This window comes from Scleropages formosus, chromosome 5, assembly GCF_900964775.1.
Source record: "Scleropages formosus chromosome 5, fSclFor1.1, whole genome shotgun sequence".
NCBI lineage: Eukaryota > Metazoa > Chordata > Actinopteri > Osteoglossiformes > Osteoglossidae > Scleropages > Scleropages formosus.
Window position 1 is genome coordinate 15329562 of NC_041810.1, and position 21908 is coordinate 15351469.

At 45.1% G+C, this 21908-nt stretch overlaps 1 protein-coding gene across 4 annotated transcripts in view; it reads right to left on the minus strand.

Moving 5' to 3' along the window:
- The window catches only part of pigg (phosphatidylinositol glycan anchor biosynthesis class G (EMM blood group)), a 76695-nt gene that overhangs the window by 27565 nt on the left and 27222 nt on the right, over positions 1–21908 (minus strand). For 3 of the 4 annotated variants that reach the window (XM_029251910.1, XM_029251909.1, XM_018759686.2), the window contains 4 exons: positions 19849–20061; positions 11700–11917; positions 5758–6042; positions 2191–2558 (listed from right to left, as the gene is read on the minus strand). In XM_029251910.1, the coding sequence (XP_029107743.1) occupies positions 2191–2558; positions 5758–6042; positions 11700–11917; positions 19849–20061 (1084 nt within the window). Of the gene's footprint in view, positions 1–2190; positions 2559–5757; positions 6043–11699; positions 11918–19276; positions 19536–19848; positions 20062–21908 lie in introns of those variants that run through there. The other variant, XM_018759687.2, reaches the window with a different exon arrangement.

Genomic DNA, 21908 nt, shown 5'->3' on the forward strand with positions numbered 1-21908 from the left:
TTTTTTTTTTTTTTTTTTGCTTGTTTTGTACATAATAATGCAAAAACTCCATCCACAGCTTTCTGCTCGCAAGCTGCAACACGGGGCGGCGCTGGATGGCTGCTGCTGCACACGGTGCGTGTGGTTCAAATGACAGTGCGTCACGAGTTTCGGGGGAGAATGATGGCGCCGTGCAATGGATCTTGGGATGTAACGATGTACAGACTGGCACAGTGTATGTGCAGCATGGGGTGAAAACTGGAAACTCCCGTGTATGATGGAACAGCAGTCTCTGGAGATGAAAAAACCAATAACAGGGACAAAGGTGTGGTACAGGAGTATGGTCGTGAGCTATGATGTCCAACCTCTGGGGGGCTTGATACAGACACACAGAAACCGGCTACTGCTCTTTCCACCCCTCTGCGGGTGGGGCTGAATGAAGATTCAGGCCTTCTGGCCTCGGAAAACACACAATGGGGGGTTTCTGGTATGACAGAGGGGGGTGCAAGGAGGGGTATGCAGGGCTACTGCAACAAACACATGCAGCAAAAACATGAGCGGCATGGCGAGACAGTGAAACATGCTGTTCAGGTGGATTGGTGACCCTAAGTCACCTATAATGTGTGAGTGACAGAGAGTGAGTGTTTCACTGATATACACATGAGTGATCCATTGTAAGTAGTGTATCTAGCAGTGTAAGTCACCACGGTGAATAAGGAGCAGGCTGATAACACAATATAGTGTTCACTGGAAGTTGCTTGGAGAAAAGCGTCTGCTAAATGAAACGCAACGTAAACATGCTTTCATCAACAGGACACCTCAAAACAAACCCTTTGTGTTACAGGGAAGTCATGAGCTGTGCTTGCATTTTAGTGTCTGTAACATGAACCATCCTTCCATCACTGTGGTATCCGTTTACACCGTGCTAAGTGCTGTTAATCATTAATGAGAGCTGCGGGAGGTAAACCTCGACGCTTTGGCATCCCGAGCTCTTTCATCAAAGAGGACGGTGTTAGATCATCTCATCTGTCTGGCAATCTTTTCTCCCCATCTTTCATTCATAAAAAAGGTAAGAAGAAAACCTTTTTGAAGCAAAATGCAATAGCAGTTTTTCTTAAATAAAAAAAAAAAAAAAAAAAAAAAAAAAATTGAGCGCTTGGATTCCTAATGCCCACTTCAGAGGCAATTGCAGATCGTGTTGGGTTGCAGGCGGAAACAAATCCCTCTCCCTGTCGATTAAGCGTTGGGATTAAACCCCCCGCCCGCGATGTCCACCTCCTGGATGGAACGTGTCCATCCTGATTTACCGGGGCGCGGAAAATATTGCGAAATGTGACACTCAACAAGGACGACCGTACAAATCCCGCAGTTGACAGGGCGGTGGGGGGCAGCGAGGAGCGATGAGATACAGCTGCAACCAAGGGGAGCTTCTCATCTCTGATTAAAGAGTAATAAAACAGCAGACGAAGAGCTGTCACGCCACCAACGTGCTGGGAACACGGAGCCCGCCAGTCCGTCTCCAGCGTACATCTCCCCTAAATTGCCTGCGACACAGAGGCACTTTACTTCTGCGTGCTGGAAGAGGGGTTCCAAAATACCTCCTGACGGGAAGTTCTCATATCGAAAGCCTTCCTCTATTAGGCTCTGCGTACACCTTAGTCACAAGGCACCTTAATCGAGTTGCAGGTTTTCAGCAGCAGCGAAGGGACTGACAGTCCCCGATCCTTCTGCGCTTCATCATTTTGCACTTGGGTCATCCTGCAGTGACAGCTGGCTCTTATCATCCAAACACTTCTGTCTTCTCCCCCCCCCAAAAAAACACACAGTCATGATCTTAATTGCATAATTGAAAATAGACATGGTCTTCATGGCATGTTGCTGACGCCCTCCCTTTCCTAACCCAGGCCCTACGGCACCGCACCGCCATCACAGCCTACTTACTGACATTATTTATGTCTGCTGCAGACGCCTTAATTCAAAACCAAAGGAATCTAAAAAAAAAAAAAGGCTGCTGCTGAGTCATGAGCTTTATTAGCGCAGCACAATGTAGTCCCAAATAAAGAAATCGACTGCAGACACTGTGATCCATCACTGGACTGAATTTTTGGCTGCAGTAAGACTCCTGTTTAATCCCACTTTGTCTCAGAGGGATTTACTGGGTCTTTCCTGGGTCTGTGGCGCTGGATCCACCCGGGTTTCCTCTGTACTCACCTGGTGAGCCAGTGGCCCAGGTCGGGCAGGTGAGCCCACTGCACTCCTGTCTGGTTGAGGGAGCGGAGGAAGCGACAGCAGGCCAGCGTCAGCAGGGGTGTGGCCAGGGCCAGCCATTTCTTGGAGGGGGCGACCTCCCTGGGGTGCGGATGACATAGCTCATCTGCGGGGCCCCTCCGCTCGCTGAAATACGTGCGACAAACGTCCTGGAAGATGGCCAGGCAGAGAGTGCTGAGCAGGAAGTACCAGCTTTGGTGCTCTTCCTCGATGAAGCTGCTGGCACCCAGGCTAAACAAGTGTCCCAGGGTCCCTGTTAGGAGCAGGATGTCCAGCTCTGAGAAGCTGCTGGGGTCACTGGAGCTCTGAGCCTAGGAAAGAGTGGAGGCCGTCGGTGAGGTGCGGGAGCTGCAGGGCTGTTTTACTACAGCAATTGGGACAAATGCTTTGTACAAAGACATGAACGAAAGACTCGACAAGGAATTGAACCAACGATCTCATGCTCTAAACCGCAGTAATGCTTGTTGCCCTGCTGACTTACAACCAAAGGTGGCTCTATAGATGGTACATGTGCTGCGCTCTCTGCTCCAGGCCAGAATTAATGGTTTGATGAACGTTTCTCAGCACGTTAAACCTGCCTGAGCAGCAGCCTCGCATGCGGAAAGGGCTCCAAGCTTAACCCCGTAATCCGCAGCACAGCCCGGACACAGAGAGAGGCGATGCAGGAGAACAAGCAGAGCGTCACCGATGAGGAACACACGCTGTCTAAGAGCACAGTATCAGGGTAAGATCAGGTACAGAGACAGAGCTGTACTGTTCAGTATCAAAAGGTGCAAAAAACACAGTTCACAGTTCAAACTTTCGTAAGGACAAAAAGGACATTTTGCAACAGAACATTCAGCCTTTTTCAACCCTTAAAAAAATTCCTTGTCCCCCCATTTATAAAACTGTACCGTGTTTATCTGGATATTTGGTTAAAGAAAGAACACTGTAAAACAATCCCATTAAAAGCCCCGCCCACAAAACACACTGTCTGTTTATGGAAAGAGGTCTCCATCACTAGAGAAAAGCAGTTTGTATTGAGCAGTTTAGCGATACCCCACATATATTGCTTTTGACAAGATTTAATCTAAGTGAGCGGTATGCATTACAACAAATCCTGCATCAAGTACAGAGCGACGAATCGCAAGTGACTTGAGGAATAAACCTATAAAACTCAACCCCGCTCTGCTGACACCTCTGTCTGTGCACAGCACATGTCCTGTTGGGCCTGTGTCATTCTTCATCCGGCTGCTGCTGCCTTTTGGACTGACAAACTCGTTCGGGGGTTTGAAAAGTGAGGGGTTTCTGCTCTCCCTTCCCCGACCGAGAGGCTGACAGAGAGACGTGCCAGTAAAAGATTGCCGTTTACCGCAGCAACCCGGCGATCATCCTAAACGCCTCATTCATCTTCCTCGCCTGCCGTATTTACTTCATGGGCTGTCTGTCAGTAGACGAGCGACGCTGCTCAGGATGGCTTCTTATGTGGGCTGCGCGCCCTCCCTTCCTCCCGCTCATCTCTCTGTGAAATCGTTCACTGGCATGTCGCTCACCTGTACACACACAAGCACAATCCAGATATCTAGCTTCCTGTTTATTGGGATTTGGGGAAACTTTCCTGACACCATGCAGAGAGGTGAACAGATAAGTGGAGGCTCAAAGTGGAGATGGGTCTTAGACTCAGGAGAGTGGAATGAGTCTGTATACAGCAGTGGAAGGATGTGGGTGCTGAAGCTTACAGCACTGGGCTGTCTCAATACAAGAGGAGGGAGGTGACTTCTACTGTGTGGCTGCCGCTCCCCCAAAACCTCCACGCTTGCCGTCCCTCTGGGGGGCTGTAAAAGTGCCCTGGCTGGGATGAAAGCGAGCAGTACGGCCTTACTGCTACTGCTGTAATCAACCCTCCATATTCTGCAGGTCCTCCACAGGACACAAGTGCAAGGAGCCTCGATACAAGAAAGGTTTTTTAACTGGTACTCCATAATCTGCTGACTTTTCTGATTGGCAGGTCACTCTGCCTGTTTAACAAAAAAAGAACTCCAATTCTCCCACGTCAAGTTACATGGAAAAACAACGTTCTTGGTGTAGAAGATGGCGCCTGCGATAGATGGTGTTAGGGTATGCATGTGCATCACCCCACACTAAACATGACACAGGGGGATCTATGGAAGCGATGCATGCTTTGGCCTCAGGTTCAGAACCCAGTCCCACTGAAGCCTACTTGGATTCCCTTGTTACTGGATACCACCGAGAAGCAACATGGCTCTCTTGGGATCTTCATAAAAAAAACCAAAGCAGTGAACACCATCTAGGTTGGCAGCTGACGAGAAACAGGGTCCCACAGAGAAGGTAAGGACCTACCCGGGCAGCGGTGGTGCTTGTCGGTGCGATCTCAATGGATGGAGCAGATGGTACTTTTATTAGCTTTGGTGAAGAGAGCAAAGCCACGCAGCGCTGAGGAGAATCTGCACCAAACACATTTGTACAGAGCTGGATGTGAAGAAGCTGAAGATGTGACCAGTAAGTCAGCAAACTGATTTCCTTGGTGGTCAATCTTCAGCATGACTGCTACATGAGACTCCCTTTGACTTAACAGTCTGTCGACATAAAACGTCCGTCAGATTATTGTCCCACACTCCCGCTGACGTGATGCTCTTCTGCTTGCCCATTCGTTTCAGCTCTGAAAGGCCTAGAGTCCACATCAGTGGGTTTCTCTGCCCAGGAAAGATGAGGATCCCCCCTCAACGTGTGTCTCCCATTCAGTTTCAAATTAAGAAAACAGTCTGTACAAATGTTTCATCGAGAAGATTACCCTTGCTAAGCGCTGTAAACACCAGTCCATTTAATCAATTAAAAGTAGACCACTGAGGAGGGGATTCCATTGTCATTCAAGGGAGCTCCTATCAGACAGGATGTCCATATCATTACACAAACTCTTCATCCATTAAGAAACACTTGGAATAATGACAACATGGTGCAGCTTTGTAATGTAATGTAATTTTAATAAAGGCAACCCTATCCATTTAGTCTTGGCTCATGTAAAAGTCTATAAAAAAAAAGAAGATGCAGAGGCGACTGCACAAGCAACAATCAGATGAAGCGGATTATTAATACGCCGTATTCCCCCAGTCGCTGCTTTCAGTGCTGGGAATAAAGGAAATGGAAGGAAAGCAACTAATTAAATTATTGTTGTATTATTCATGTTGAACAGCACCAGCTGTGGCCTTTCATTAGGGTCTTTTTGCTCCGTGGGCAGATGTGAGATCTGGAACTATTAAGGCTGCTGCAGTGATTAGAAGATACTCATGGACAGACTAGACTCAGCAATACAGCAGAAGGCGTTAAGGGAATACTGCTGTATTACTTTGGTACTTATACAACACTTTTACTCACAGCCCCCCATGACTTAATAGATTAATGAGGCAGCACATATTAATCGAGTAACGTGGGCTAAGAGCCTCCCTCAAGGGTCCAACAGGAGGGCCCTGACCAGAAACTGGAGCAGTGTCATCCAAACATCCTCCGACTTACCTTGGAGGTGGGTCGCCCCTCGGGAACCAACCTCTGGACAGCCATGGTGACGAGGAGGCACAGTGTGGCAGAGACGACGACGATGGCAGCCACAGCAAAGCTCCAGGGCAGGCCACACAGGTAGCAGGAGTTCTCGGTGGAGGTGCACACCAGCATGTGAACAGAGGTGCACAGGAGGCACAGCAGGTAGAAAGGAAGGGAGAGCAGGGCAGAGCCAAGGGGAAGCTCCACCCTGGCACCACCGCTCAGCGCCTCTGGCGTGGCCAGCAGGAGCAACAGGAGCACCTGCAAAGAGACGGGTGGGTGTGTGAGCCGCTATCCTCACTTATGGCTCCGCAACGAGAGAACGGATGGAGAGCTTCAGGAACAAAACTTCTCGATGACAGAAATGTGATGAAACTTTAATTACCCCATACAGGTGGTCCCCGACTTAAAATGGGCTTATGTTCCACAAAATACATCGTAAGTCGAAAATGCATTTAATACACCTAATACACACCACTGCGTGACAGACCGGGAGATGCGGATTGCTGCCGCTGTCCAGCATCGCGAGAGAGTATCACACCGCATATCGCTTGCCCAGGGGGGAAAAAAAAAAAAAAAAAAAAAAAAAATCGAAATTCAAAATTCGAAGTACGGTTTCTAATGAATGTCTATCGCCAGCTCACCATCATAAAGTTGAAAAAAACCTGAGTCCAACTATTGTAAGCCAGGGACCAACTGTATACAGTTTACAGCCTCCTAGTAAGAGGGCTGTAGTAAGCAGGTGATGGGGGGTTTACACAAACAGAACAGAGATCCCCTTAAACAGAAGCTAGGGGACGCTGCACATTCCCCTCTGTTTTTGTTCATTTTGAACATGTGGGCAGAAGACTAAGGAACTGGCGAAAGAAAACCGCAGAAAGAAACTAAAACCAAAGTTGCACCTTTGATTCAAATGTACTGATGCACTAACAAAGCTTAGGTAGAAAATGACTTGAAATACTGGAAACAAAAATAAAACTGAAAAACAGAATGGAGAGGAAAACATAGTGAATTTCCTGACACAAGTCCCTTCTATTTTCTGAGCGTTTTCTCTATGCTCTTAGCTATTGTGACCCTTTGAGCTTTTGCTGCTGCTGAATCGTACTGCGGTGACACGGCTGCCCCCAACAGTGTTTTTGAAGTGGACCGCTCATCTGAAAGTGGATCTCTGTCTGTCACCGTGACACAGTCTACAGGAGAGCACTGGCTGCGGTTCAGATTCCTGCCGGAGCGCTGTAGCGGCATTGTCGGGACACTGTCTTATAGTTTGTTGCTAAAGCCAAATATCATTATCATCATGTGAAACAACGCTAGATTTCTGCGATCCTGAAGAAGAAAGAGAAGTGGTCAGCAGGCTCCACATAAACTGCTCATATAATCAAGAAGAGCGCAACAGAACATAGCCCAGTCTTGGGTACCATTGTCATTCTTTTTTCATATGGACTCAAGGGAAACACCTGCACTGAGTAACACAATTTAGGCATTCAGCATCCACCATAGAGACCTGGAGCCACTAGGTGTGGTTGGCACAGATTTCTCATACAAAAACCAACATGGATACCTGGAGGACATGATGGATGGTACCAGGTCTGGATGGTAGCAATTTCGCATAGAAAGCCTAACATGAATACATCTCCAACGGATGGCACTAACAGTCATTCAACACTCACCATGGAGAGCTGAAGACACCTCCAGAGGATGGTAACAATCTTATTCAAAAACACTGGAGACCCAAATATCTGCCCTCATGTCTTCTGGGAATGCTCTTTCTCTACCTGTTCTGAGGTTCTTCTGGGTCAACAGCTACCTTTATTTTTTCCTTGAAAGCACATGTCACTTGTGAAGTGTTTTCTGTTGGGATAAATAATTGTGTTTATTTTGGCCTTGCCTATCCCGGTGGAACACCGGGCCACTTTTCCGAGGCCTCAAAGGAAAACACGGATATTCCCACCTTGCAGCCAGGTCTTTTGGGAACAAAGTTGAAGGAACAAGCCCTAGGGGCTGTTGCGTGTTCACTGTTGGAAACAAGCGAGCAGTGTGGAAGACAACCTGGTAAAAAGATCTGTGTTGTTTCGTTCAGACAAGAGAGAGACAGTGATGGAGTTTCGGCTACTTATAGAACTTTTTCCAATGTTCTGCTTGGAAGATCACATCTGCAAACCCTAAGCCATCCTTAAGGTGGCTGTGCATGAATACAACTACTACTTCCCCTTTCTCCAGGCTCTGTGACCAAGACATCCAACGATGATGTATAAAAATGCTATTTTCAGTCACAGATGCTATGGGCAGATGACTGGATGTTGGATTACGTCTGTGGTAAATTACACCACAGTTTAAACCAGCATCATGCCCAGAAATTGTGCAGCTTTAACAATACATAAATCGCCACTACTGGCACTATCTAACATCTGTCTCTCGGAGCACGACAGAAAATGAACTTGGACATATCTGACTATGTTTCGAAACTGTCCTGCTTACTGGTATGAGATGGAAGTTGAGCAGACTTCCAAACAGCCTGAGAATCTTTCACTATTCTCTAGGGCTGGGGCATTCTCTGGAGCGCACTGTCAAAAACAGTCACATCAGATCATCTGAATTAGCATTTCTTCAGCTTATTTTTTTAATTTAAAAAATTTATGTGTATTGTGAAAATGATGAAGGGCATTGGTTCTGACAAAACCTTGCATACAGTGCAGTTGCTGGGACCGAGAACTCAGCACCCCTGGTCCCTGGGGAGAAAACCATCAGTAACTCTGTGTCTTAAACTGTCTGCCGCCTCCGGCTGCTGGTCGTGGTCCGAAGTTTGGTCAGGACAAACTGCCCAAGAAGAACAGCTCCATGTCCGGAAATAAAGACAGGGACTCTTGGGGAGACATTGGCAGACAAGAGTGGGAAATCATGAGAGAGAGCCAGGCTCCTGGCTGTGTGAAATACAGAAGGACTTCTTCCATTTTCTGTGTCTGAGTTGGTCTCTTTCTGGATTTCGGCCTGGCCATCTCGAGTGACTCGGTCAGGCTTTTGTCTGCGGAGCTGTCAGATGCAATATCTCCAGTATCTGCCCATGACAAACCACAGACAGCTGTGGTTCATCCTCTGTCTCTCTTTGGAGCTGTCAGAACCAGCATCTCCAGCCTCTCTCCCTTGGACAGCTCTATGTCTTACTCCTGTCCATTTTGTAGCGGTTACAAAAATGGGTTCGGGACTCCGATGGGCAGTTTGTTTTGGCTGGTACTGAATGCTGAACGCTACTGTACATTCCTGGCTCTGTTGGTTTGCTCTCAGCCGCACTACAGTCTCAGGTAGTTGCTGATGGCCAGTTCTGCTTTAATTATGAGGTACTTTGCTGTACATTGCTCAATGTCACACTCTCCCATTCACAAAAAATCTCTTTCCCTTTCTCTTTCCACAGGCAACAGTGCAAAACAAATGAATAAAATAACACTTACAACCCCAATGCACACAACTGTTCAAGAAAATGTCAGCATTCTCAGAATTACGCACTCCATGTTATTCATAGCTTGCATTCTCCAAAGCACCAGATCGATCACATCACACAAAACAGATAAAGTTACATGCAAGTCAAGCAATAGAACTCTCATGATTCACGGGATTTAAGGACAGGTTTAGTTACTCCCTTACAGGAAATTTACGAGTCCTGGTGTAGGATGCCCGTGACCATAAAAAGGGCAATTTTGGCACTTTGTGGGTTTGTTTATTCTACTTTGGTTTTCATTGTTTCTTCTTGCTTTGTCAAAGAAGCAGTTTACATACTGAAGTTCCACCTTAGATGGAGAATATTTGAAAGCGCATTCATCCTGACCGAGGTATTCGTGAAGTGGCTGGCCCACAATGCCTTTGTTAATCTGGTTTGATGGGAGCACATTGGATTGCTTCATGTTAGATATTCACATCTTTGGCATGGCTGCTCAGTCATCCAAGGAAAAGAAGCTCTTACGTGCTGTTTGTGTGAAAAGAAAGCATGAAATCCAAAAGGAGTGAATGAATATGCTGTGTTTTGTCATTCTTCCTCTCTTCTCTCACAGCTACATTTCACAGTACCGTTCAGAGAAAAATGAGCATGTCAGCATGAGTCTGCGGCTGCCGACTTTGTCACCTCAAAGCCCCCGTCGCAAGATGCTTCCAAGTGAGAAATTCAAGGAACTGCATGAAGGAACAAAAGCTACAAGTCGTCCCATCTGAAGGAGACCAAACTGAATTCTGCAATGGTACTAGATCCCATATTTCCAGCCCAGGGACCACGATGAGATTATACCCGAATGTAAACGTAAGCTTGAATGAAATCTTCTGACAAAACGGTAGGAGAACTGAAACCAAAGGTGTGCACACACGTGAAATAAGCTGGATTTCTCTGTGTTCTTCACTCTGGTACTTATTCATGGTCTTGTATTTTATAAGGAGGGGTATTCTCCATCCTGGACAGACCCAACGCCAAAGATGCGGAAGGCATTGTAAACATTAACACTACGAATTCTTGATTTCTCCTGTATCCTGGGTTAGGTGTGAGGGACCTGCATTGTGGGAGCTCCTCGATGAGCTGGACACCTGCAGGAATGTCGAGTCAGAGTGCAGCAACGCTCCTTCCCAGCTCCTGGATCTGAGCACTATAAACCACAAAGTGAATGATTACCCAACGCAAGGAATGCAGTGCGGAGAACAGGACCGGCGGTGATCTCAGCTAGAATGACATCAGGAGTATCGGCAAGAAAAAACATAAAGGAAATTACGAGATTATGAAGACAATTCACAGAAAAGACAATCCAAAGAGCCAACAAAAGTGTGGTGGAGAGACTCTCATCCTAGCTGGAGGTATGGCTGTCCTCCCTGTTCAGGTCTGTAAATGTATTCTAAAAACTGTTAATAACGTCCCGATTGAAAGTCTCACCGAACCAATCCCTTCCATGTTTTAGACTTTTGTGGGTATACAGCAGCTCGTCACTGTAAATCACGGCTACACTACATCAAAACTACAACACTCCATTTTCTGTCCTGTGAAATAATTGGGAGAGTTGTTCATAGGCACCATCACACAAATATCCACATACACACTTCCTTTAACTGTCGCACTTGCTGCCAGTTGCCCTGGAAACTTGCTACATTAAAAGAGACGAGAATGCAAGGCGAGGAACTTGCATGGAACCCAAAAACAATGGGCTGAGACTTCACACCAGTGAACAGGAATCAGTAAGGCTAACAGTGTGGAAAGCCCCACGGGTTTATAAAGCCGGCACATAACCTCCCTTCACAGCACAGCGCCAATTCCCCAAGCGGACCACAAAACCTTTGATGAGCTGGAGAAAAGAATTGCTTTTGAGCAGCCTTTTAGAAACTGACATCTCATAGAGGAGGAAGAGGTAACTCATTTCACTTCCACCATCGTACGCTCATTTACATTTGGAAAGGATTTTAGCAAAGTTGAACATTTTGTCTTTAAATCATTCATTACAAGTTGTTTTTTGAAAATTACCAATTTGTTAATCCACAGAAAGACAGATATGGAAAAAGCACTACTTCTACAAGGATAAACAGCATTTTCATCATGATACTTAACAGAACAGCCAGTATCAATGGGCTCATCTTCCTGGAAACTGTTTCCCATAAAACAAAAAAAAAGAGAGTTCTAAAATTTTTATTGTTGACAGATCAAATATTCAAAATATATGGTCTTGCCTGTCAAAAACCTGGAAAAACCTGCTCTATATTTGAGTACAAAACACAACTATGATGTTTTTGCACTGCTGTAAACCAAGATGACCACAGCCAAAGACCGCATCCGAAGATGAAATATTAGCCTGATCATAGCTCTGAACTGACACTGGTCTCTGAGCCTGTCGCCACAGCCACAGACATAGAAACCGGTTGTTACAGTAAAGGTCAGAGCAGTGCTCTGACGTACTGACCTGGAAGATGAGGATCATCCCCACCACCATGGAGTACATGTCGTACTTCCCCAGCTGTCTGCTGAGGGCTGAGCTCATGGCTTTCAGGGCATCCAGATACTGCTTCAGGACCTTCTTCCCCATATTGCTCAGCACCTCCGAGGCATTCCCTTCCAGGTACAGCTTCATCCAGTTGCCGTGGGACTTCTCTGCCACACGAAACTGTTCATAGCCTTCCTCTGTGGGGTCGAGAGGAGAACAGGGTTAGATGCAACTTGTTGGACGCTGACAGCAAAATCTTAGAAACTTCTTGCCACCGTGACTGTGGGTGGGGTTGATGCGTAGGGTCACCAGTGGGGTGGATGGATGAGTGGGAGACTGTAACACTATTATATTATATTCCAACAAGCACTTGAGGCCATGGCCATTAGAATAAACCTGTAGCATTTATGTGCCTATTTTAGACACCTACGAAACATACAAAATAAAACACACAGATGTATCTGCTTCAACATATTCACAAAAGGCCATCTGGGGGGGGGGGGCATGGACACTTCCCAAGAACAGTGATGTATGGATGAGTGACTCGGTGTAAGTAGTGTATCTAGCAGTGTAAGTCACCTTGGTGATAAGGTGCGTGAGCTGATAACACTACACAGAGTTCATTGGAAGTCGCTTTGGAGAAAAGTGTCTGCTAGGTAAATAAATGTAAATGTAAATAAATGTAAACAGTGCTGGGGAGGACAGCACCAAGGAGCCACTGTCACAAGTGAAATAGCCATTTGACCGTTGACTCTGCCTCTGACCTCCTGTTGTTGCTCTCATTTCCCTGACTCAGCAGTGCAGAGACACAAAAGCCGTGTGTTGCCCGATTCCTTCAACTCTTCACCGTAAACGGCACAACCTGTTCTCCACTCCCAGCTTATTGCTCATGGTGGGTTTCAACAATGGCACTGTTCTCAATAACAGACTTCACATTAATATTTCAGCTTAAATATTAAATACAGCTATGTTTATTGGGTGTTTATGTCTATAGGGTGCACAAATGTAGTATATTCCATAGCCATCAATGTGCAATACATACAAGTGCATCATATAAGCACAAATAAACTCAAATACTTCCCATTTCATTTCCAGTCTATATGTAGTCTTGAAGGCTTTTTGTTTCTGTGATAAAATATCAATAATGACAGTAATTACAGTAATGGATTTATCTATCCTGCGTTTTATGCACCTACTCAAGCGATGAACATCGGTGCATCAAGCGGAAGGTAACAAACGAGGTTTACTTAAGAATCACCTGTCTGCAGCCAGGTCTCTTTCTCTTAATGTAATGCACAAATTGTATTTTCGCTGAGATGTACGTCGCTTTGGAGAAAAGTGTCTGCTAAATGAATAAACGTAAATGTAATTAAACGAGGCACTGAACTCTGCTGAGAAGTATGAATGCCAGTGGCAATGGGACTGCAGGGAAATGGTACAGGACCTGGGCACATTTTGCAGGTTTCAACATAACAAGGTAGTGGGAAGTAAGCTGCTTGTTCCACACTTTCTGTGATTTTATGCTCGAGGGTACAAAGTTATTAGCTGCAGGAATAAGAGGATATTGCAGTGGTGAACAATTCGGGAAGCGTGATCCAAACAATCCGTGTAAAGAGGTGAAAACAGAGATCCAGGACCTGGATGCCAGAGCCTTCTGGATGTGACTGACAGGCAGAATATATGAATATATTACAAGGCAGAAACTGACAAAACAACAACAAAAACAACATACGAAACCAGTCAAAAGTGTGGGCACACTTGCTGGAAACTAGTTTTTGTCTGCATTTGATGAACAAGTTTGATGAGGAACATGTCATCCCAGCTCTTCTGCAGCAGTTCCCAGAGGTGCAGGACATTTGCTTGTTGCCTTGCTTGCACTACTCTGTATAGTTTCTGCCATGTAGGTGTACACCTGCATGTTGAAACTCTTCTTCTGCACTAAAATTTTCTTAAACTTACTAAAACATACCCCAACTTAAAACACAGAAACTTTTCAATTGTATTCAAAATCCTAGTCTTCCCTGATAAACACAACTCACACACAGAAAGAGGAAACTGGTGAGCGCCACTGGCTACAGATGAAGCTCTAACTGAAGACCGGCCAGATTACATTTACCTTTATTCATTCAGCTGATAGCGATTCACAGTTACCTGTCCATTGATACAGCTGTATCGGTTCAACGGTAATATAGCAGGAGGTGGGATTTGAACCCAGGGCATTTGAATGCAAGGTGGCACCTCTAACCATTATGCTTCCTGATAACCCCAGACGAAATTGTGACGGACAGCTCTTCACCGTTGCTCCTGTCAAGCCAGCATAATGACTACCAGGAGACAATGAATATGGTCATTTAAGACAGTTGGTCCAAGGTCTTCAAAGCGAGCTGGAGAGAAAGAAGCCGGATTGAAGAAGAAACCTCTTTGTAGGTAGCTGATGGTTTGTGCTGTGATTTTTTTTTTTTTTTTTTTGATTTATTCATGGACTTTTCTATTGTTGGTTTTGGAGCCAAGCAGAAATGCTCTTTAGTTCTGCCTTAAAGGGGCCACATCCCTAGTTCTGTTGGTTTGTGGTGTCAATAAAAACCTAATTTTTGTGGCAAATCTTCAGTGTCTGGCTTCTGTATTGCACAGAGCTGGCCACAGTGGACATAGCATGCACTGTTAGACAACAGCTGCAGGGTGTTTTCCTGGAGAACATCGGGCCAAACTGAGAAAACCGTGGCAAATGGAGCCACTGCAGGGCAGAATGACACCGGTCTTACAGTTCAGACCAGCTGTTGAATCTCCCTCCTAAGGCGAAATATTTACTGCTGTTACTGAGGAGGGAAATCAATGTAATCAGGGACCAACCACACAGAAGCAGAAAGAAATGGAGGCTAATTAAAACCTTTCAGACTTTAGCAATCATTACGGTCTCTGGATAAATGGCAGTTCAGTTCGTGGGCGACGTCTGAATTCGATGTACTGCAGGTGGCCCTGATAAGCTGTGTTTCCCTGTAATTTATCTGGGGAAAGGCGCACTCAGGTCACCGCACTAAATCATGCAGATCATTTCCAGGGGACAATGAACCAATTGCCTCGCAGACACAGCCGGTAAATTAACCAAAGAAGCCACTGTCCTCTTACTCTGAAATAAACTCGACATCATTTAGGGAGGAGATGGAAGAAGAGAAACTCACATCTCTGTCGGACAGGAAGTTAAATGGGCAAGTCGTATACCCGTTTAAGGTTTAGTGTTTAAGGTCCTTGTTTTTGGTGTAAGAGTCATTTAGAATTGTTCACATGATACATGTTCAGATCACCTGCCAGAAAATCTCTGTAAAGCAGCCATTAAAAACACATTTGCATAGTCATGCTGGTACAGACAAAGATAATGAATACTAGCAACAAATCAAGTTTTATGCTTACCATAAAATCTTCCGCTTCCGACGAGCATTTGACTTACGTGGTCTCAGCTTTATGCAGATGAAACCCACTTTTTTTTTTTTTTTTAAAGCAAAGAAACATATGCCAAAAAAATGAGTTTTCTTCTGAGCCCACCGCACACTCACTGCCCACACTATTGAGACTGAGCAACATAAACCCCATTTCAAAATACCTCCAGATATTTATCATAGGTCTATGTATCACTATTATATACAAAAATATATATTTAGTGCATTTTGGGGTATGTTTATTTCTTATTTTAATAATTTTAATGCATTTTCAGAAACATGTTCAAACCATATGTCAAAAGATTCATGTTTTACACCACTATATGCTTTTTTCGGCTTTCTACAATGTGTCAGCCTCCACTGCCCCACCCCATAACACCCACTGCTCATCGAATAAGTCCAGACTCAACTGTATATGACTGTGGTGATGCAGGGAACAGTGAAGTGTGTACCCTTTTTTATTCTGCGGAGCCTGACAGTTCAGTCCTGCGGATGTAGCCAAAACGGCAAGGAGCAGATGCTTCATGTCTCCTACTGGGCCCCTCGACCATGAGGGCCTTGTTTCTCGCCTGGAGGAAGACAGGTGCTTCATCTCAGAGATCACTACAGGGATTCACAAATAATTTCTTGTCCAATCTTGAAGAAGCAGTTTTCATTTCCACATGTGGAAGACGACACTCAGCTGCTGGAGCAGTCTTTCAGCATCATGGAGAACAGAAAAAGTGAGGAGAAACAGGCTGCTGTTTCGGCATATTCGCAACACGACAACATCCTGTGGCTGCCACAGCTTCTGATGAGCTCACCAGTGAACAGGAGAACAGCTTGTTTTTCAACTGCTATGGAAAAAGCTGTCAGCTGCTCACTTATCCGTCTGCTCAGACAAATAAATGCAAAATGGGGAGAAACGCTGCTAAATCAATTAATATGCAGTTGTGCTACAGAAGGTGTCGTGTTGGAGTCGTACAAGGCGAGACCGCCTGCCGTCTTTTACATCAGCATCTCCAACAAAGGGAGCTACGGTTCTGAAGACAACAGTGAAAACTAGAGTGGAGGCTCAGGACCATGGACAGTGGTCCACAAAAACAGCTGGGGCTCAGCACCATGGACAGTGGATCTGCACCACAAAGAAACTCAAGACTACAGAGAGCTGTTAAGAAACTTTAGCATCTACCTGGAATCTCTCACATTTGTGTCTTTCCCATTAACGGTTTTAACGCAATTACGTATGAATCAGATCTTCAAAGGCTTCTTAAAGCCCCTTCAATCAGTTTGTGTTCCAGATTTGGGGGCACTTCCTATGTTTTCACTTTTTAGAAAGAAAAAATCTTCACTTTTGTTTTTTTTTTTTTTTTTTTTTTTTAAAAACGCTGGCTTCCATCCAGCGCAATAACTGATTACCACCAGTTAGACAGACAGTGCAAAAATATGATAAATACAGAATAAAGTTAGCCACTGATCACTGAAACATTCGATTGTGCCCATATGTTAATGTTAGTGCTTCCTATCCAGCACTTAATATTTGCATGATGTTGCTAAAACATTGCAGCAGCTCAAGTTTCACTGCTTTGATATACATAGGCAAACAAAGAGTTTACAGAAAACAGTTAGGGGCTACTTGATGTGTTCAGGATGGGGCAACCTTCTCAGATGCATTTATCACAGCATGTCTGAAAGCAAAAGAGCTGGGATGACAGGGAAGGTGCTGCAAATTTGCAGAAAGCTTTCCAACTTGTCCACGTGTCCTCCTCACAGGAAGGCACAACCCGAAACTGCAGCTCTGCAACAGCATGCTAAGCATCACTGTGACTCCAAGCTCACAAAGTTAAAACGGAAAACTTTGGCCTCTTTCGTCTTAGGATATGCAAATGCATGTGACAAGAAAAATAATCATGGTTATTATCTGAGTTCGTTATACACTGGTTTCTCAAGTTACATACAAAGAGAACTGAGGCCAGAAGTTAGTTTGTAACTCTTTGTTCATAACTCCAAAGTCACCAGCAGCAAAAGTTTAATAAAATATGTCCCTTGATTTATTTATGGGCTAAGCTTGGGGGGGGGACTCAGATACAGCTATGATAAATAAGACAAATTTTTAAAAAAAATTACATGCCGAATGACATTTGAACTATATTACAATACTAATTTTAAAAGTCAGAAAATAAAAAAAATGTCAACTCCACAAACAAATATTCTTCATTGATGGGGGGAGAAAAAAAAAAAATCTGACACAAACTGTAAACACTGTGAAAGTGAATTGAATTAAGGTAATTTTGTTCTCCTTGGGTGTTCTTTACTGCCATTTATTCGCTTGGAGAGTAGAGTTCAGTCCTCAAAAAAAAATAATTTTTTGAGAATAGATAAGGAAATGCAATTAAAAATAAACCGAAAACTCTCTGAAAATTCATAACTCCAGCTGTAACAAGCGTCGGTGCACTGAAGTTACTGTTTTGTATATTAAGAAAATTTAATAAGATAAAGCTTAGAAGCCAGTTAGCGAACAAATGCAGGGCATGCTGGGAGCTCCTGCTGTCTTATGTTAAGGCAAAAAGGGTAGAAAGAATACGATGGTCTTGCCAAGATGCTTCTGCGCAGCTGGAGGCTGCAAATCCCTTGTTAGTGGGAAGCACAATATTTGACTTTTTGTTTCCCCTTTCTAGTCTGATCCAGAGACTTTGCTGACAAAGGGAATCAAATATTATATTCGAAAACAGAAGCCGGATTCAAAACTGCAAGATTTATACCGCAAGTGACGACACTGCTTGACAACACACTTCACTGAGTTCAACGAGTCAAACTGGAGTCACGGGACAGATCTGGTCCAGATTTGCATTGGGTTATAGATGCAATGATTTGCACCATCTTAAAGAACAGTGAGATGCATACAAAACCACTTTTGAAAAGCCTTTCTGCAGCTATAAAGAATGACAAAATTCTGCTTTTCTTCCTTTTTTTTTTTAAAGAAAAAAAAAAATTCTATTTTTGTTGCCCAGCGACAGCAAAGTTACTTGATGCAGTCGCGGCGCTTTCAACACCGGAGTGGTTGCCACAGTAACAGCGGTGTGCTAAAACAAAGCAGCAAGAAGGCTGCGGTCAAATATATTTTTTGGGAGAAGTCCGGTAAATTAAGCCCAGTGCGAGTTAGAGGGTACGACTGCTGCAATCCAACTGTGATCAGAACGGCTCTTTAAGGAGCAGCAGATCTTTGATTAATTACCAAGCATTTCCTCAGAGTAATGAACATTAATCATTGAGTGGTACGTCGTTGCACACTAATCGGAGAACGGTCTGACGCTGGGGGTTGGGGGGAGAACAGGTCAATTTGATCAACAGCAGTTCTAGTCCACTTACAGCACCTGGGTTTCCTCATATAATCCCTGAGCTGTCAAAAAATGGTGTGGTGTGTTACTTAATTGCTTGATAGGCTTTCACTTCTTGCGCTAAAAACGTACGGTCCGGAGTGAAACACTGACCGTAGTGCCATTTGGCTTTTTTTTTTTTTTTTGGTTGAGACCAGCTCTATGATGAAGCACCTTTCTGTAAAGGCAATTAGGCCTGCAAGAAATTTAAAAAAAATAAATAAATAAAATATACATAAAGCACGTGAAGCAAGCTGTTTCTGCAGAGCCATGTAACCTGCCCGGGGACAACCTTCTTTCCCCTCACTGTGGGAACACATTAGCGCAGCCTTTCTAGGGTTCACATGTCCCATGTTTGCCGTAGTGGCAGGACACATGCTGCCAAAAAGGGGTACTCATTGAAACCACTGAGGATGCTGGGAGGTGTATGTGTAGGGAAGATCTCTGTGGACCACCCACAGTGACAAGTGTATATCAGCAGATTAAGGAGCCAAGAGTTTGACAAAAGCTCCAGTTCAAATTCCAGCCCCCAAAGGTTAACTGGCAGTATTTCACATGTTGATTGTAATTGCTTCAGTGGGAAAAAAAAATAAAATAAATAAATATCCATGCATATGCAAAAGTGAAACTGGAGCAATTCCACTGTGTATAAAACCAGTCGAAATTCCCAGAAAATCATAAGTATGTTAATGAATGCTCTTTCTGCATTCTCTTCTGTAAGTTGGGATGAGAGCAGTGTCAATTGCATATTCTAAGAGCTGGCAGGGAGGAAAGCGTAGGCAGGGGGTGCAGGATGTCTGCGAATGGGGGTCTGCTAGGCTTGTTGACGATCACAGGAAGAGGTATGACACGTCACTTCAGATCCTGCCACAACCGGCTGCCTGGGGGGAGTGTCAACCGTTCAGGCTCAAGACAGCACCATCCGTGGATGTGGCATGCAACAAGCTCTGCTTGAAAGGCAGTTTTTGCACATGTAAGCGAGGTTCACGCCCTGAACTGCTGGCAAAGTTTGGATCATGTGATACCTGCAGTGGAATCAAAAAGAATGGGCACTTTTAGCACACTGCTGGGGTCTCCTGCTTAGAGGAGGACAGGAAGAAAAGACAAGAAGACTAAGTATTTATGGGATTCTTTGATCACTGTGTGGTATGTAAATTACTAAACAAATACTGGCCAACAGCGCTTGCACATGTGTCATGTGCTGGGTCAAGTCCTCTGTTACAATTTACACCTAAACCACGGGCTCAAATCCCAAGTACCAACATCAACCATAGCCTCAAAAAAAAGTATAGGAGACCTGGGATGTAAGGAGAAAGGGTTTTGGGAGTCACGACTCACCCTTCTCATATCCTGCCATGCTGTCCTTGAGCAGGCAGCTGAGCTGGAAGCCGTTGAGATGCAGGAAGCGGAGCTGTTCGCGTAGGGACGTCTCCTGAAAGACGGGCGGGATGAGGATGCCCACACTGTTCTGGGAGATGGGGAGACCCAGAGCCAAGGCCAATGTGGGTGCCAGGTCCACCTGCTCCACCGTGCTTGGTTTCTCCATGCCAGCTGTGTGAGGTTGACACAAAGAGTGAGGGTGGGCTGGTCAGTGCCCCATTCCTCCAATCCTCTGCAAAAAATTTGGCCATCTTGAGTTTGGACCAGCGACAAAATCAACACCATCAAACCAAACTGTTCATTTAACCTTAGTATCTTCTGGCTGATGTGCTGAAACACCCAGCTGAACCTCCCTGGAGTGCAGGAGAGTGAGGGAGTAGTGTTTAAGGGCCTTTGTGAGTTAAATCACTGAAGATATGAAGATGTTTCATGTTTTTTATACAACGCAGGGCACATGCAATAGAGTGTCACTCCTCTTTTCCCACACACCCCAGTGGGCCATATGTACTCAGGCACAACACCACAGTGTGGTGCATTTTCCAAGCCTCACGGTGCATATAATTTGATCCTTCTAAAAAAGCGAGAGCTATCTTTAAAATAGAAGTGACAGAAGAAGAAACAATTGTCACAGTTTATCTATTGGGCATACACAGCCGCGACACTGCTCCCTTTGTTGGATGGGACTGATGCTAATGAGAACTCACGTTGGACTAGAGGACAACTCTAGCACCTAGACCGAGACCTATTATAGTAGGGGGCAGCTGCAACACTGGGGGGCATGAAAAACATGCTCCAGGAACTCACTGGAACAAGAGGCCATAAAACACTTACACTGTCAGTCTCAGAATCACATGTGCTGGAGTTCTGAGACTTTTCGGACTTGGTGTTGCACAGCAACGGGGTCCTGGGTAATGTCACTTTCTAAACCGACTCTATGAATGCGAAGAGTGAGGAGTGTCAACATGGGTTCTGTCGGTAGGTAAGCGAGAAGCAGAGCTTCTACCATGGAGACATGGACTGACAGCACAAACACTGTGTTTTTGGAGATCTAGTCTGGAAGGGGCAAAGATGTGTGAGGAATCCAAACAGCTTCAGTGCTGGAGCTCCCAGTGATACTTATCTGTGTGATGCCACTCCCCCGATGCGCCATGATTCTGTTCTTTATCATATCTTTATCCATTGAAAAGTAGAACCACTGCAAAGAGGGATAACTAGAAAGTTTAGGACCTTGCTGGGATGAGAAGCAAAACTGCCCAAAGATGAGCCTTCCGCAGGTTAATGGCTTCAAAGTGGATGGCGCAGCGTGATAATTAGCAGCAACACTTCTTGTGATCTTAACAAGCGTGAAGAAAGGGAGCGGGTAGAGTTGGGACAACTCGAAAAGCACAAACGAGCCAGAGAGAAGTGAGAGAGAGGGGGTGGGACAGGGAGAAGGGTTATTAGGCAGAGGGGTAGTTAGAAGTGGTGACAGTAAGGAGGCAGGGACGAAAGCAACATCTAGAGAGAAAAAAATCATGGGGGGATGGGCCACAAAGGAAGAGACAGACATCTAGGAAGAGATAATTAGAGAATGAAATCTCTCTGAGGTACAGAAGAATGGAGATGTTGCCCGAATCTACAATTTCACACTTAAGACTTATGCAGAAGTTTTTACTATGTATTGGGCACTCTACACGATGACAGAGTTCATTCAGACACTTTCAGATGACGAATGTTGATCTCCATAAATCTCCTTTGGTAAGATCAACCTGCATCACCAAACTTTTCCATTGCTGTCGAAAATGTCATTAAATGCACCGCGGTGATGTCATTATCCCTGGTAGCACTTGCATGTCTGCTGCATCCTCGCACACATCAAGCTCTCAAGATGAAGGCAGCGATGTAAGAAGCCTGGAATCACCGAGGGCTCGGACTTCCAGCAGGAAGGAGCTTTGAACTCCTCGGGTGTAGAACCCCGCCTGGGGTGACATTTCCCTCCAAGCACTGTAGAGCAGGTCTTATCCTGACTGCAGACAGTG